This window comes from Grus americana, chromosome 2, assembly GCF_028858705.1.
Source record: "Grus americana isolate bGruAme1 chromosome 2, bGruAme1.mat, whole genome shotgun sequence".
NCBI classification, from domain to species: Eukaryota; Metazoa; Chordata; class Aves; order Gruiformes; family Gruidae; genus Grus; species Grus americana.
Genome location: NC_072853.1, coordinates 51780843 through 51798980, shown reverse-complemented (window position 1 = coordinate 51798980; position 18138 = coordinate 51780843). Strand labels below are relative to the sequence as shown.

Below are 18138 nucleotides of genomic sequence, written 5' to 3'. Positions count from 1 at the left end.
ATAAACTGTAGCCACTCTGTTCAGGCTGCACAGTGTTTGCTTACTTCCTTGCACATTTTGGATGTGAAATAAGGGGGGTGGGGAGAGACACTGGTATCCTTTTGAAGTACCATAGTGACAGCACCCTTTAGCTTTGCTTTCTCTGAATCTCTAGACTGCTGATGTCTGTCCCTGGGCAAGATGTCCTAACTGGTTTACGTTCTGCAAACATTACTGAATAGTTTAGGAAAAGAAACAAACAGTTGCAGGGAACGTTGGGCACATCTGCAGTTAGGCTGGAGTAAGCCCTGGCAGGAGCGGGAGAGCGGGGTGGACGTGCGTGCAGGGGAGACTGCTCCGTGTGAGAGGAGCACATGGTGGAGCTGCTGCTGCTCCTCCACCTCTGCTCCGACTCTCAAGCACTGTGGCCAGCAAGGAAATCTCTGGGCACAGCTGTGTTTTGGGGAGGCTGCCAGGCCCCTCTTATATTGTAGGCAGCACAGAAGAGCTCTACTGTATCAATGCTGGCAGCTAAACTGCACTAACAGATCCACTTAAAAAAATGATCTGAAAGGCAGTTCCTGCAGACACAACTAAACTCTGCGTACTCGGCCAGGGTGGATGGGGTAGCATCGCCCCTTACCAGCGAGGTGCAAGCAATGTACCTAGGCTGTGGCCCTTGCTTGCCTACCTTCCATGCTGAGGCCAAGCTACAAATGCAAGAACCCTCCCCAAGCCCCCAGACTGTGTTTTTAAGTCGTGCAAATACCAATGGAAGTCTGGAGAGGAGAGCCATGCAAGTATATAAGAGGATGATATTTGAGCTGTCCCCTGGAATATCTTTCCCAAATCCCCCTCCCCGGCAGCCAGGCAGCTGCGGGCTCACCGAAATGTAGCTGGCAGCAGGCTTTTGAAGGGAAACATACTCTGGAGTGGCACAGAGGCTGCCAGTGATGAATGGTAGTTTTTGCTGCCTGTGGTTTCAGAAGACCCCTGTAGTGGTACTTGCTGGGGCCAAGAAGGAAGGACACCATGTGCTGGGGGAATTCCTTTCTCTAGTTTTCTCTGTTACGCTGAAGAGAAGTGAAAAGTACAAAGCAAAGAGTGATGTGGTGGGGAGAAAAAAGTCATCAACAGAAGTAATCACTAGCATTTTCTGTACTCAAAATTTTGTCCGTACCTGGTATGAATGGAAACCTAATTCTTCAGCTTATAGTGCTTTTGTGCAAGGGAAAAGGGGAGAATTAAAACCTGAATTCACAAGGGTTTTGAGATGCGCTGTCTCCTGCTAGAGTCACTGAGAGGCAGGTACTTCTGTGGATCTGGGCCATAATTTCTCTTCTTCAGGTCTGGTTACATTAAGATCACTGGTATCTTTGCTGGTGGCATGATGACAGGCACAGCTTCACCTGTTTCCATGGCCAAGAGAAGGGTAATGGGCAGGATCAGAGCTTGCTTTCCTTCCCCCACCTAGCCCAGCAGAGCAGCTGTGAGAGCAGATGTAGCCAGGTGAAAGCAATGTAAGGAAGGCCATACTGCAATGCAGGGGCTGAAAGAGATGCTGAGTATCTTGCCTGCTGGCTTCCCTTGGCCCCCAGTGTCCTGCAGAATTACAGCCCAAAGTCATCAGACCCTACACAAGGTTTAGTGGTGGCTAAGGGCAGCGATGAGAGGGTTGCCCTGTACCGAGAGCACTGTAACTGTGTTATTGCCTCTGTTATTAAATTAACAGGCACACACACAAACTCTCGTTTTCATTACAGGCTGATCTACAGAGGCAGGTAGCACCTACAGGATCCAGCAACACTGATAATGTTGTCCGAATGTTTGGCTTTGATTGTGTTTTTTATGAAATACAAAGTCATTGTGTGATGCCCAGGTTAGAGGCTAGGTTCAAGTGCTAGTGGTGGTACTGCAGGATCAGTTGTGTGGTTGCTACTCTTTTTTTCAATGTATTGGAAATCTTCATGGCTAAAGGGTATTCATGATCTGAATTTTTCCGCTGAACAAAATCTTGCTCACCTGTGAAACATACGTGCTGTTACCACACAGAGATTTTACAGTAAAGTTTACAAACAAAACATATCCATGAGGAGATGCAGCAGTGACTACTGAACCTTTTTTACCATTGTGGAGAGATATTTGTGCTTTATAAAAATTGTTTCTCCTCTCCTTTCTCACTATTCACTGTTGATATACTGTGGATCATGTTCACACCCCAGTATTCTTTAATAATGCTGACAAATTTGAAGCATCGTATGTAATGTTATGCTAATACCATTCTGCAAGTTCCTCTTTCTTATTTAAATGTAATACTCTAAAAGATGGAAGAGCTATTTTGTGAAGGGTATTGAAACTGGATTTCTGGCTCAGCATCCACTTTATATCTTCTTTGCAGGAGATGAGAATTAATTCCCATCTAGTTCTGAAGATGGGCAGAAAATGAGAGGTAATGACAGTTACCAGAGGTGCGCCTTGTGCAACCCCTGAGCTGCTGTGGCGCACACCTCCTTTGCCAAAGGTTGTCACGGTGGAAGCTTGTGCACCTCAGCACATGCACATACACACGTGTGCTGACCTGCTCTAGGCCCTCAGAGGGGATTCATGTCATGGCGGACCAAAGAGGGGAGCCGTTTCCAGATGGATTAAACAAGACTTGAAGGAATTACTCATTTGGAGATGGACTGCAGATGGTTTGAGGTGAATTGGATTTCAGCCCTTTGAGACAGGAGCTGGGGATCAGACCCAGCAGACATTAGCCTTTTAGCCATTAGGCAGGTCATGCTCCAGGTACTAGGGTCACTATGCATGTCCCCAAAGAGGAACTGTCACGGCCAGGCTCTCCCTTGCAGCCAGCACAGGGAACATGCCTGCAGGTTTCTACCCACCCTGCTCCCCACCAGGGTCTGTGCCAGGGCGCTCTGTGGACCCTTTGTGTGACCCCAGTCAGGATGGAGAAGGACCAGGTTCAGCTCTGCCTACAGGTAGGTACCCTGGAAAAGGCAGATTTCTTGGGCAGGGAAAGAAGGGAACCCATTCTCCATTGCTTGCCTACTCTTGGAGCTTCTCTAGGCGCTACTTCTCCTTCAGCATCCAAGGAGATGGGACAACTCTGGTGCTCCTCATGGATGTTGTTGGAGTTGCTCCACGTGGCCTGCAGGACATGGTGGCCAGCAGAAGGGCTTTACAATGCTTGCAGCCAACTGAGAGTAATCCAGTTCTCGTTGGTATTTTAGGGTGCCTAAGCATTTTCAAAAAAGGTGGTGGCAATGTACGTCTCTTACTGCTAGAGGTGTTATAAAGGAAAAGAAGGTAGTGCAGTTAGTTGGATTTATAGTTCTGTTGTGTTGTGGTTTTTATTTTTTTCCTTTGGCATGCATCTTTATGGTTCATAATTTAAAAACATTTTTGAAAAGGGACTTTTGGAGCTTGTTTTTGTTAATGGCAAAAACATTCACAGATTGAAATCATACCTATTCTAATGATATTTTATTTCGTGATGTTGTAAGAACCTTTTAAGAGCTTCCAAGTTCCTGTGAAGTCCTGCCCAGAAGATTAATCTAGAGGACACAGGGGAGGAGCAGAGCTAGTGGTGTCGCACGGATGTGGCACTGCAACATGGCTAGTTTTACATTCGACGCTCAGCCGCGGGGCTCGCGGTGGCTGACTGGCATTGGGGCTGGACGTGGTGAGCTACAGGACAGAAAAATCCAGAGTATCAGATCTTGTGTGTCCTTATAAAACCAGCCAGTTCACCTCATCTTTTATTCTTCATGGCAGTGAATTCATTAAGTGGTTAGAAACTTAACCTGCAGTAGGCATAGCTGCTGGATATTGCCGTCTTGACAAGAATATAGGTATTCATCTGACTAAACTTGCTTCCAGTTAAGGTTACAATATGAGTAATCAAATGGATTGAAGCCGAGGAAATGGACCATTCTTCTGAAGTAAAGCAGCAAGTCATTAGATAAAAAGAATTTGTGCTACAAACCAGCTTCATCCAGTTTCTAAAGATAAATCAGTGCTGAATTTAATTTTAAATTTAACTGAGTGGTGGCCAGAACACTAATGAGTTCAGTGACGCTGCAAGTAAGAGGTTTTCAGCACCATCACCTCAGATAACATGTAGACACAACGATCTGTGAATCCTAATGGCCTTTGTTACCTAAACTCTGAAATCTCTGTTTGTTTAAACTGGGTAAGAAACTCATATGCAAAATGAGGCAAAAAGAAGCATTTCGGTGAGGTCATCTCACCTAATAACCCCTGCCATCAGTTATTTGGCAGGTCAGGTAACAACCATTGCAGTGAGAATGGAAAATGGGAATATTTACAGGAGAAATGAGACCATCCAAATTGCTGTGAGGATAGTAGAAATAAGCACACAGCAAAGTGGGATACTCTGTTACGTCCTTCAGATTTGTTACCAAGTTCCTTGCTATTCTTCCCCAACAGATTTTGTATGCCAGGCAGTTTTGATTAAGTCATCAATCTCGAGTGCTTTTCCTGAACATTTATCATTCTGTAGGCTTGGGGAAGAATAACTATCTGGTTTTGGCTGATAACAGGGAAACTGAAATATCCCTGCTTTGCTTTACCATTGCCTGCTTTCCTTACTTCTCCCAAATCGAACAAAATCCAAAACTAAGTGCATATTAGCTTTACAGAAGGACACATAAATCTGTTTTTTTTCCCACACCAAGAAATTTCAAAATTAATCATCTCGTGTATGAATTTTATAGAGCCATTGTTGCTCATTTTCGTGACTTGCCCCATTTCTTTAGATTGAAATTAAGCAATGAACCCCCAAAAGCAAATAGATTTAAATTTTGAACGTGTTCCCTGTGTTGGGCAAAACATCAGGACAAGAGCTGACGTACTGACACCTGAATATGTTTGGAGAGAGAAAAAGGATGCTGGCTCATTAGAGCCGTCTTTCCAGGAGTTTCTCCACCTCCACTCCCTATAAACTGCCACTGGAGTTGTTGTTCTAGCAACACTAATGGCAATTAGGATCTGAAAGCTTTCGATCAATTAAAGCAGCCAGTCTTTGGCAGCGAGAGATCTGCTGCTGGACTGGCTGGCAGCACGTCTTTTCCAAAGCTGTCATTGTCCTTGTCCCTATAAACAGAGACGATAAGTAGAAATTATTAACCGTGATGGATAAGACCAGTATCTTTTCTTGATGTCTCATGAACCACCTTTGCTTTTAGAATAAATCTTAACAGTCAGGAATCACTAAGCATAAAATATAGACACAAAAGGCTTAACATCTGTAAATAACAATTATCAGATTCCTTTGTGCAATAAGCAGAAGGCTTTTTCATGTATCTGGAAATCTATTTAATATTTAATGGACTCCTAAATTATTCACAGGTTAAAGTGTTCAACTGTTGCTGTCATTTAAAGAGCAAGTGCCCAGCAGGAGTCTTGCATGGGGCTTTGTAGATCACGTCAAAGCATAACATTTGATTCATTAAAGAAATGTTATACTTCCAAAGGTAATAGCATCCAATTTATATTCTGTTAATCATGCCCTGACTAATAAAAGACATAAAACTTTTCACTGTCCCACAACAAATGTGGGATCCCAAGTCACCTGGTACTGTTCCAAGAAAATGCGTGAACTCTGTTAGGTGGAGAAACTAAAACAATATGCTTAGTTTTGAGTGTAGCTTATAACACTGCTCATCTTTCTGGAAATGGTATGCATGAATAGAATACCTAGAGCTTGACATTGATGTAACTCAGAGTAACTCCCCAAACTTTGTCAGAAACTGGGATCTAGTTTTTTGCCTCCTAAGGAAATGTCATCCCTGATCATCTCATTTCCTCAAGCTTTCTCTGCTCAAATAAAGTGAAGGTAGTAAAATTAAGTTCCCATGGTTTATTTTTGCTTTTTGGTGTCTGCTTGAATCCCTTGAAAACACTGTTAAAAAGCACTTTTGGAAAATAAAACAGGAAAATAAAAAATGAGGAGGAGGAGGAAGGAAGTTGTCTTCACTTAAAAGCCTCTTTGGCAGGGACCATCTTTTCTACTCTGCGTTTTGTAAGCATCTTTTATTACTGGATATTGGTTTGTGCAGTTCCTCAGACCCATCAGTGATCTAAATACCTTAAACACAGTGCAAGCTTGATTTTTAATTTTTTTTTTTATATAAAGTGCCTCCTCCATATGCTTCCACACCACGGGGCCCATTGACCATGGTGCCACCCGAGGGCACGTGTCCTGAAGGACTTGGTGGTGGTTGGCAGCACTGGTGCAATGGCTGTACCCCAACAACCATCCTGACTGTTCCCCAGGCACGATTCAGCCATTTGGAGAGGGCAAAGTGGAGGCATCCCCCCAAGTCTTTTCTAGTTGCTCTTGGGATTTTGGGGATGTAGGGAGGAAGCAGTTGTGCTGGGGCTCCCCCAGCAGCAGGGTGGCAGCCCTTGGGCTTGCTTTCCCAGCAAGAGCTTTGCTGAGACATTTGTGAGCTTTTTATTTGTAATGGGAGGGAGGGGAAAAAAAATCAAAGCTTGTCTTGCAAAAACTTGACTGGCTTGCTGTTGGTCAAAGTGATAGGGAATTCAAAAAGGATACAGTAAAGTTGCCTGGGAATTTCTTATTAGGTATTCATCAAGCTCTTTTCCCAGTGAGAGGAGGATGGGTATAAGCCGGGATGAGCCTTCCCTTTTATATGTTGCTAAGAAGCTACACATTGGTTAGCACTGATTTTCCTCAAGAGAGGGAGTTTAGTTCTCTGTTTTATGGACAGGTTTCTCTCCAAACAGTAATATTTTATTGCTGTGGTTTACAACACACGCAATCATGTACTACCTAGAAATACAGAGCATATGTAGAGGAGGGAGAGAACCTAAGCAGCCTGTGCAAAACACCTAGGATGAGGGACCCTGTTCACAGGGTCCTGAAGGTAGAGTCTTCTTTAGAAACATCAGAACGATGGGAAAACGGAGGCATTAATGTCCATCGATCTTTAGCTAATGTCCAGGAATCATTCCCGTGTGTGCTCACATGTGCCAGCTGACACTGCTCCCAGAGCACTGATTTCTTTTCAGTCCTCAGAGCTGCTCTTTTTTTATAAAGCTGCTGTGCTGACTCTTCAAAGGGTGACACATTTTCACTTGATGAATTACAGAGTTATCTATCCTTGTCTGTTAATTGCATGGAGAAATTTCTCCATGACTTGTTTTCAAAGTCGTAACAACATTATTTCTTATTCTATGTCTGTAAGGTTTGGTGTGGAAGGAAACTAAACTGTTCTGATATTATTTCAGGTAATTCAGATATTTGTTTTCATTTTGGGGTTTGGGGGCTTCCTCAGGTTGTGTGTTTGTTTGTTTTGTAGATAAGATCTGCTGAAATGGTTACTATTTGGCATTTATCTCTATGGGAAATAGTTCCTTTAATCACTTTCTGTGCAAGGGCGGAGAGGCTAATCCCGTGCCTCTGACAGAGGGTTATTTTTACATAATTATTTGTCCAGCCCCTCAGTAGTACGATATCAGGAAAGAAGAATGATAATGTGACACTGTGCTAAGTGAACTCCAGTCAAGAAACTAAGAGGGCTTTGTTGGGATTAGAAACTTGATACAGTTTTTTCCTTTGTCACAGAAGTATGTTTTCCAGACGATAGACACGTTGGATTTTTCTAGCAGTGAAGTACATGATTTACTGGGGACTCACGATTGCCACATTTCAGAGAAGTGAGTGTCAGGTTGGAAAGGGAAGACGAGGAAACAGGGTGTGCAGAGACACAGCAGGAGATAGCGCAGCCCTGGAATTGGGTGAAGAGCCTGCAGGGCTTCTGCCTGCCACAGTGTCAGCATCTCTCCCACACAGATTTTTAAACATATACTTGGACCTCAGCGGAAATGACTGTGAGATAAATACTCTGAAGTTGTATACAGCTGTCATTTGCGGAGTGCAAATTTGCTTATAGTCTTTTTTACCTTCACTCACATTTTGATCACGAGGCTAAAGCATGGGATACAGCCTGGTTGTCTCAGGCATCTCATTTACCTCCAAGTATAAGATGCTGAGTGGGTCAGTCCTTATAAAATAGATCCCCAAGTTTCCATTCTGAGGCAATGGAGAGCTGGGCTTCTCCCGCCAGCCTCCAGCAGGAAGGAGAGGAGCAGGAATCCCTCCCAGAGGCTTTCCCAGGCAATTACCTCTGTCCAAAGGCGTAGGGGGACGTGGGGATGTACTCTGGGAGTGTCTGTCTGCTGGATACGTTGCAGTCAAGTGTTCAAGCTAGATTGTCGGATCTCATCTGAAATGTATATGACTTCCAGTTCCTTCCCAGTGCCAGGTTCTGTCAGAGGTGTCCAACGATGGGGAACCTTGCTCTGCACCATAGGTGGAGTATGAGGTGCAACCTGGAACCAAATGGGGGTTTTCTCTATAATGTGTTTTAGACAACACAAGGGCTGCCCATAGGAAATGTTTTCTGGTCTGTGCTTTGAGTTGGCATGTTTGGATTAATGCTGCTACCTTATTTCAGCATTGGGGCGGTGGAAGGTGAGCAAGGCGTGTGTATTAAGAGCTGTTTCTGCTCTGGTTTCCCAGGGATATGAAGCTGGACGGTGGACGCCAGTGCCATTCTACTGGAGTGTGTCTGAAAGAGATAATTGGTCTGGAAGGTGTGGAGCTCGGAGCAGATGGGAAGGTGGGGATGGTGCAGTTCCTACTCCTTTAGATTTTATGTAATAAGGGAAAAATGGCTTAACTAATAAATATAAACATAAATTATAACATGCAGTGTAACACAGTAGTTAAAGGACAGTATGTGCAAGCTGTAAATAAGCTTAGCAGACATTCAGAAGGACTGCCCAAGCTGTCAGTGCAAACAACTCTGTCTCCTTGAAATTTGCCTCTGGCAACATCTGAGTCTGTAAAGCATTACTGAATCGCACAGCTTTCCCCTGGCTCTAGCAGGAGATATCACTGCACAGTATATTGTCAGGGGCTTGAAAATAATTTCTGGTGAGAGTTGTAAGCTGTAATTCTGTTTGCTCTCAATTTAATAAAATAAATTTTGCTTAACAGTGTATTTTTCCAAAGAGCAGGAAGACAGCAGTACAAATGTGATGAGTATTTCAAAATCCAAGAGTGCATTCACTTGAATAGAATAAGCAATTATGAATCTTTAGGGCAAGTGATCGGTTTTAAACAAATATATAGAGGAGAGACAAGTTTAATCATAAATGAAAACATTTTTTACTGAAAGCCTGATTTACTTTTTACAGTTCAGTTTACCCAATCTGCTGTCATACATGGATTTAAAGGCCCTAGGTCAATGCTGCTACACATGGTGTGCTTACCTAACCAGGTGTCAGGCCAGACCACGGACTGTAAATTCCTGAGGACAATCTGTCTGCTTATAAATAAATTAAAGCTCACGTTTTATTTGATACCTGCTCTGACCTCCTCATAAACTACTCTAGAGTCTGAGACTCATTTTTTTTTCTTCAATATAATGTTATTTTTGGAAAGTAAACCTACAAGAGGCAAGGCATAGCGTATTCCTAGCCAAGGGTACAAGCAGAGGATCAGTATGCTCTAAAAATATTTTTGTTGCAAGTTATTCATTCACACTTAGTCCATGTTGGGAGGTAGTAAGTGATCTCCCGCAACCTTTGCTATAAACCGGAGCTCACTTACGACACCAATAAGACTCTGCCAGACAAAATCCTAAAGGAGAAAAATACTGGAGAAAGTGTTTTAAGTTTAACAGCGTCCAAGTGATTTGCCTCTGGCAGCTCTGTGCTGAGGGACCTGTATAGATGATGCTGTTTCAGCAGAGCTGAAATCTGCTACAGAGAAGGCCCACTGAAAAAAACCCAATCAAACTGACATATTTTTAAATCTGACCCTTGAGTAGGATTTTGTAAATCCAGTGTATTAGAGCTTGTGTGTATGTGTTTGTGGTTTTGTTTTGTTGAAGAATTAATGCCCTTGCAAAAGCTTTTTTTTGCATGGATAAACTGACTGCACTGAAGCAAACATAGGTGACTGGTGTTTATTCATCTGTGCCTAACTATTAAATCCAGAAAATCCTCCACTAATTTGGCTTCCCTTGCTTCCAACTGGGATGCACCAAAGGCATCCCACTGCGCTCGAGCTGGGCTGAGAATAACTGTCCATTCTGACTTTCTTTTTAGACGGTTTCTTATACACAGTTCCTATTTCCCACCAATGCTCTGGGAACTCGGAGAAACACGATAGACTCCACCTCATCCTTCTCCCAATTTCGCAATGCAAGCCATCGTAGCCTTTCTTTGGCAAGAGCTAACAGCACCCAGGGGAGCATTGATGCAGGTAACCTCTCAAGAAGCTTGTTTTAATATCCTTGGGTAACCTGATGATAGGCAGTTACTGTGAAGTATGGACGTATGTTATGTTATAGCTCCCTTTTTTGCTTGAATTAAGCAAAATACAGTCTCGTGTCATGGGTGAAACACAGCTCATTCCCTGTTTGTTTAGCAAAGCTGGATTACTGAAGATGGAAAGTTAAGTAAGCAAGGCTGCTGGTTGTATTGACAGCCCCTGATGGCACTCAATGTGTCTCCTCCTGTCACCAACATTGTTTGTTCCTCCTGCATCAGGCTCGTCGTTACCTTCCTTTGCTGTGGAAAATTTACAGTGGCAACACAGTAGTCATAAGCTGAAGGTGTAAATCATACTTGTGACCTTTATTAGGCTGGAAAGGGCTGTGTTTACAAAACCAGGCACAAAACATAAGCCAAAGCACTATATGCTTAAGGTATTTTGGCATGTTAAATGAAACAAATCATAACATCTGCATAAGCAGATGAAAACTTGTTGCCGGGAATAAAAGTCATTGTCGAGCTTTATGTAATTTTGTATTTTTCTAAGGCCTAAATTCACATTTACCAGGTAATTCATAAGCTGTAGGTCCTCTATATCTTTGCAGATTGTATTAGTATTGAAATACTTAAGAGTTTTCAAGATTTAGAGAAATATTTCCACTCTTTCAAAAATCTTGCATGAAGATCATCTTGTGCATTTTCTGTGAACTCATTTGCCACTTCTATTAGGTCCAAAGATTTCTTGATGTAATGAATTCCTTTCTTATATTTACCATTGTTTTATAGGTAGCGACCTAGGAGACTTTGTTGAATACGACCCAAATCTTTTAGACGATCCCCAATGGCCGTGTGGCAAACATAAGCGGGTTTTAATATTTCCTTCATATATGGTAAGTGATATGCAAAATTAGGTGTGGCACAGATAAATTTTGGTAACAATATTTGGAAGGTTGATGTTACATTTGGCCAAATTTTAAGAAGATTATTATTATTTTCAATCTACTAATAACAGCTGTTTGGAATGCTTTGTTCTAAATGACAGTTACTTACCAGGACATGTAAAAGCAAACTCGTGGAGGTGTTACAAAAGTAAATGCTTTTATTACTGCTGTATTTCATAAATGCTTTAGATGAAAGGCTTGTTCGAACAATGTGTTCATTCTCTCGCATTCAGAGGAAAAGTTATACTTCCTCTAATTGGCATCTATTACAAAATAGGAGGATGCCCATTAGGGTTTTTCTGAAGTCATGAAGCTGCATTGTGTTTTGATGCTTATCGTTCACTCCTCGGAACGGCACTTTGGTGTCTAGTAGAGCCTTTGTTTCCCAGGTATTTATTTCACCGTGGGATAGTCCTTCCTTTAATTGCAGCAATTATGAGCAGAGCTTGTATTTTTTTCACTATGTCCCAACCCGTAAACAATACAGACATATAACTGTTCCTTGATCTGTGCTCAAACTCGATGTTTTCTGTGCTGAGAGACTTTTTTTGGTTGCACCAAGTCTGGTGCAGAGCCATCATATGTGTGTGAGCCTGTATCTGTCTGAATCGTACATCCAAAGTAGTAGTAGGCAGCAGGGAAAAGCTTCTTTTATTTTTTTTCACAAAGTGGTGGCGGAGTACTCTTATCTATGTACAAATAGGATAGGATTTGAAACACTGAAGTCTAAAGTGTCATCCATGTCCTCACTTAACTTGGAACAGAAGATATTATTTAAGAAACTGCTAATGAATGTAAAAGTACAGTCTTTGCAGGTTCTCTTCTGCCCTCCACTCTGGTCTTTATTTGATAGTAGGACTCTTGGGTGCTCCTTCTTCAAAATAAATGGATTTCAGGTGTTCCGTGTAGATTGAAGCTTATCTCCCTGCTGGCAGGAGAATTCTGCCTGTTGCACAGAGAGGCTTAATTGAGCTCTTGAGGCTGTGTTTGTGCTGAGTTTTCGAATGGGAAGTCCAGTATGTCCTCTGCTTACTTTCAGCCAGTTTTACTCTTAGGGTTGGCAAGTTATTTTTTGGCTGCCAGCCCACAGAGCGTCAACCTTTTATGGCAGCTACATCTGGGTGGGAAAATATTTTGTTAGGTTTTGATATGGTTATTGTCATGGAGAGGGAGCTGTCTTCCCTCAAAGAGAAAGGTGTTGTTAACCGGCATCCAAAATGAACATAGCTTTAGCTGTCATGGTTGTATTTCTAACCGTCCTCAGGCCGCAAACGCATGCCAGGCAATCTGAGTCCTTCAGGATCATCCAAGATCTTTGATCTCTTTTCGACTTGGTGTTGAGATGGACATGGTTGGCTGAGTCAAAATACGGCAGCCAGGATAGCGTCCTGCAGGGGAGGTCTCCATCTGAGGGGAGGTCTCTTTGAAGCCCTTCTTTTCCATATGCTGGTTACTTCCAGCATTTTGAGGTCCGTATTTGTACTTTTATTGCAAAAAGGAGCTGACTGGGGATTTCCACTGGTATGGCTAGATGCTTTAAAAGTGAAAATTGGACTTCAAGGGCAATTGTTAAAATCAATGTCATTGTCTAGAGTATATCTGCATTGACAGGAGTCTCCCTGCTTTTTCATTTTCTCTAGGGGTTAATTGCTGCTGTGTCTGGAAAAATGTCTTATTTGACATTTTGGAGTTTTTTGCCTGAATTTGCATTTCAGCCCTCACTTCAGCACTGCCTGAGGGTCTGCAGCACTCCCATCTCCCTCTCTGAATGCAGGCACTGATCTAAGGGCTGAAGGACATTAAGTGCTGTGTTTCTTTTGGTGAGAATCACAGGCACGTGCCTTGCTCAAGGATTTCACCCGCCCCCCGTCGAAGCAATGTAGCTGTGATGCCATGCAGGAGCTGCACAGCTTTCCAAGAAACTGAAGAGCGGGTGGTTGTTCTTCAGTGCTCGTCTGAGAGATTTCACGGGGGGCTGGTGCTTCATTCAACCGAGAGGAGAAAAGGTAGTGCTGGAGCATCCTGGGAGCTTGCAGGTTAAATAGGGTTTTGCACCTCGGGCTGCGGGTAAGGAGGGCTTGTGCATTGAGCTGGTGAATATAAGGCCATATTGGCTATGTAGGAGAACTTACTTGCATCCATATTAGACTTTCCTGACTCAGCTGGCGTTCCCCCTCCCTGCAGTTCACATCAGTGTGAACAGGAGCATAATAGGCTCTAATTTCAAGTAATTTTCTTCCCCAAATACAAAAATCAGCGTATGCTGCAATTAAACCAAATTGCAGTCTGAGGCCAGCAAGAAACCTGTGGTTTTTTCCCTGACCGTGCACAGCCGTTGCGGTAGTGGCAGACCTCTGCCAAATGACCGCAGAGCTGTAGAGCTGCTGTACGCAGATTGAAACCAGTCTCTGGTCCTAAGCGGAATATAGCTGTAATTACTGCCTCTTGCAAGTGCCGGAGCAGCTGAGAGCAGCTCTGATGTCAGCGCCGAACATTTTGTTGTGTGTGGAGAGCTGCAGCTTGTAATTAAAGTTTCGTTACTTGGTCAGCATTTAGCATAAATGCTTGGCAGCTGCAAGGTTGTGGATATTCCCCCCCACCCCTCGCCTCCGTATGGATGTCAGAGCAGTTAATGGGAGGAAGGTGTGCGAGAGGAATGTGAACACATGGCGGTGTGGATGAGCGAGGCTGGATGCTGGGCTGCAGCGCTGGCTGCGGGATAGAGCTACATGCGCTGATATTATTCCTGGGAGCCTGGCTCGTGCTCTGCAGGCCAGGATTTCTCCACTGTTGAGGTCTGTGTGAATGCTGCATCAGTAAACACTGCAGGCTTTATCCCGAGGCGTAAGATGGACAAAATGTGTGGTCCGGCCTGGATTTTACCCTGAAATACATGGAGTTAGCACTTGACATGCAGTTCCTTCCATTTTTGTGGAGCCTGAGTTTATCGTCACTGACATTGACTTTATACTCTTGTAATTTTATTGAGCTGAATTAGTCCTGACTTGCAGAGGATTTTTAACTGCAAGTCCTCGGCTGTTTTCAAGGGGTAGCTGAGCTTCCTCCTTGAAGATAGCTGTGGGGAAGGAGAAATGCTTTCAGTTTGGTCTTTTTGTTGCAGTGAAGTTCCTGGCTTGAAAGGGTATACACTTCCCTGTCACATTTCTAAAAGTAATACCCACAAAGAGCCTGTCAAGGGACGATTCTGAAAAAGCACTTCAGTACTTTCCCAACACAAACTCTACGGCTTCTATTTGTATTAGTCATATTTAAATTCTGGTCTGCCCTGACTTCACTGTGTTGTCTTTGTAGGAGAGTCTACAATCTCTGCTTCAATATAAACAGTAAGAGGTAGAAAAATTTCACGCTGGGGGGCGGGCGGGAGGAGGGAAACATCATGTCATGGTTAACAGATGTCTTCCTGGCTGATACTGCTAAAACAGGAATTCTTGCAGATTCTTAAATCTCTTTAGAATAGGAACTTTATCTACCAGACAGTGCAGTAATTTCTTTGCTAGAGTCTCGTGTCAACCAGCGTACGCCCAGCCTCGGCCATGCCTCCCTGGCCTCCCTGCATTCTTGCCAGCAGAAACAAACTCCTTCCATGCAGGAGGAGAAAACTCACTCTGCAACAGGCGCGAGGCTGACCCCGCAGTCCTGCTTTTGTTGGTAACACAGAAACACAGGAGCGTGTTAGCTGGCTGCTGTGCACTGCCAAATCTTGCAGCAAAAGAAGAAAAGCCCAGATCAGTAGCATCTTGACTTTGAGTGACCCTTCTGTAATAACATCCTTGCAATATCCATCTATCTGTGCCCAAGGGATACACTTGGAAATTGGTTTGGGTACTTAACTACAATTTCAATGCCTTGGTTTAATTATGTCAAAACAAATTGACATCTCTACACCAGTAATAAAAAAGCACCGTTGCAAAAGTCTGCAGTGCTCTTACAGCGGGCTGACTCTCAGCCTGCATTTGCCAGGACTAGTGTCGAGCACAGCCAGGCTGTGTTATTAAATATTAGTCCTCCAATGTGATTTTAAAATTAGAAGTGCTTGCTGCCCTTGCCATTTAGTCTAACAAAAGCCCTGCACGATGATTTGGTCTCTCGCTTCCCCGTTCTGTCTTTCACAAGGAGTATCAAGGTCAGGCATACTCTGCTACAGCCAGCGTCCTTCGGTGCCATCACCCTATTCTTCGAGCTGCTTCCATAGTTGTAAATTAAGCATCTCCAGACTGCTTCTTTATCAGCTGCTGACCTTGTACCCAAAAGCCTCAGGGAGCAGAGGATCACAGTGATGGCATATAGTCATATTTAAACCCTGCGCTGTATGTATTTGATGCTATATTTGGCTGAGACTCCAATAAACACATATTTTGTAACAATGATGCACTGTATTAATTGAGAATTATTTCAGTGTGTTAACTGTATAAAATAAACTAGCATCCTTCCATGTACTTTAATTCGAAGAGGCAGTTTTGAGATTAATTGCTTTGTGAAGTTCTAAATCTTTCAGTTTAAAATCCATGAATGTTAATAACTTTCTAACAACGGAAACATCTTCTTTTAGTCTTCCTTTTCCTTTTGGGGTTTTTTTTGGTGTTTTGGGTTTTTTTATTATTATAAAGAAGGAATCTCTCCTATTTTCCATCACTGTTTTAAGCCTCTGCTGTAGCAGGATTTCCCATATATATGCATCTTCAGCCATAAGGATATGCATTAGGTTACTGACGGTTTATAGCTACATAGCTGGTCACCTCTGGTACGCATTAAGGTAGCCAGCCACTGCGGAGTCATTGATTTCTTTTATTTGTTACGTGGTTGAGAACTTACCGTTGACCTACCGAAAGTCTGTTAAAGGTATCAGTCTTCTGTCTGCTCTCTGTGAATTAGATTTGTCAGAGGGTACACAGAAGGACAGCTGAAGAGAGCCTATCATATTCCTTTTATTCACCTGTTTTATTCTGATTTTATCCTTCTTAAGTGGGAGATAGAGGCATCCAAGGCTAGATCATCTTTTACTGGTAGCATGCCAAAGTAGGATTTATTTTCAACAATATTTCATCTTGCCAGTCTTTCCAACCATTTCAGGCATCCTCCCTCCTCCCCTATTTATGAAACTATATATACAGCTTTCCTATGAGAAAGCAGCTGCTTGAAAACGCTTGTGAATAACACGCAAGCTAACCTCCAAGTTCAAAACTGCCAGCCATGCAAGAAGTGTGCAGAGTACAGACTTCGGCCGAAGCATTCGTCGTGTTGTCCAGGCATCTGTCAGCTACCATATATCAAGGCTTTCATTTGTCTTGTGCAACTTCCATCGCCAAACTAAAATATACACAGATTTGTATACAGAGAACATGAACAGAGCTCACGAAGGAGTATTGCTGAATGCTGGAGCAAAATGTGTTTTGTGCAAATAAGCTGTGAGAAACAAGGCAGACGTTTCTGGATGACAGAAGTTACAAACATTCAAGATTAGAGTATGAGGGAGACAGTTTGGTAGTTCCCAGTGCTTTGCTCGTGTGGCTGACGGCTCTGGGAGTGCAGAGTGCTGCCTGCCTGGTAGGGAATAACAAACATTATGTATAAGAAAACATAGATAGTTTGGATAGAAAAATGCTGTGCTCCTTTTAGGGAAATATTTGCAAACCCTTTGTAAAATTTGGGGCATCGGTGTTGAACAGTGCTTCTACACAGGCAATACCAGACTTATTCCAGACAGACAAAAATCCATGCCATTTAGAGTCATATCTTCTCCTCGACACAGGGGCTTCATTTGGGACTCACGGGCAGCTCAAACACAATGAAATGGCCTAAAACAGAGAAGAGAAGCGTAAACTGAGCAGAGACATTAGGTCGGAGCCCTCCCGGGTCAGATCCCAGCTGGTCCTTGTGGGTCGCTGGGCCACCCCAGAGGTTTCCTCCACTCCATCCCTTGTGGGCAGGGGCAGCAGCAGGGGGGTTGTTACTCGGTGCCAAGCCGGTCGTGGGGTGCAGGAGGTGCCCTGGGCAGGAATGGGGTCAGGGACCAGGATTTCTACATAGCCTTGTGGGTGCTGTACAGCAAGAGGGGTGCTTGGATCCCTAGTCAGAAACAGTTAGAAGGGATAACTGATTAAATCACTCAACAGACATGAATTCAGCATTGCTTTCAAATTACCTGTCAACAGCTTTATCTATCTATCTATCTATCTATCTATCTATCTATCTATCTATCTATCTATTCATTCTGTCTGTCTGTCTGCCCACCCCTCTGGTGGGCAGAGTCCCACATGCATGCAATTCTATAGGCACCAGCCAGGCAAACAGCATCACACTGCTCAGAGTCAGGATTTTGCAGCAGCTATGAAAAAAAACAACCAAAGGCAGGGAAAAAAAAGAAGTTGCACAATTCCTTTTCTTGAGAGTAAGGGCAGTTAGTTGAGCTCTCCAGCATGGCACTGACAAGATGAGACAGCTGCCTTAGAGCCAGTGTGTTCAAACATGCTGCTGTTATCCTGTTACATGAATCAAAACCAGCACACACCAGCTTTCATCTGGATTTCATTATTGTGATTTATATCATAGAGACTGTTGTCTCGCAGGAAGCAACAGTATTCTAACTTGGAGGGGGAGATTCTTATCAACAGGACAAAATTGACAAACCTCTCTGTTTAAAAATAGCTGTACCTCCTTACCATTTTCAGTTTTAAGCTGTCTGCTTATTCTTAAGCCTTTGAGTGCTTTGCTTTAAATAAAATTAGAAGAAAAAAAAAAGCTTTTCTCCTTCTAAAAAGAATTTAACTGAATTCTGGCAAATCTCCCATGGGCTGGAGGACGCCCAGGTAAAACAGACGGTGCCTGCAGAGTGGCCGTGGGGAAAGGCGCACTCCGGGGG

At 43.3% G+C, this 18138-nt stretch overlaps 1 protein-coding gene across 2 annotated transcripts in view; it reads left to right on the top strand.

The window, feature by feature from the left end:
* Positions 1-18138, top strand: part of CABLES1 (Cdk5 and Abl enzyme substrate 1) — a 74059-nt gene that overhangs the window by 46748 nt on the left and 9173 nt on the right. For both annotated transcript variants that reach the window (XM_054816022.1, XM_054816021.1), the window contains 3 exons: positions 8555-8654; positions 10150-10306; positions 11104-11207. In XM_054816022.1, the coding sequence (XP_054671997.1) occupies positions 8555-8654; positions 10150-10306; positions 11104-11207 (361 nt within the window). The remainder of the gene's footprint in view (positions 1-8554; positions 8655-10149; positions 10307-11103; positions 11208-18138) is intronic.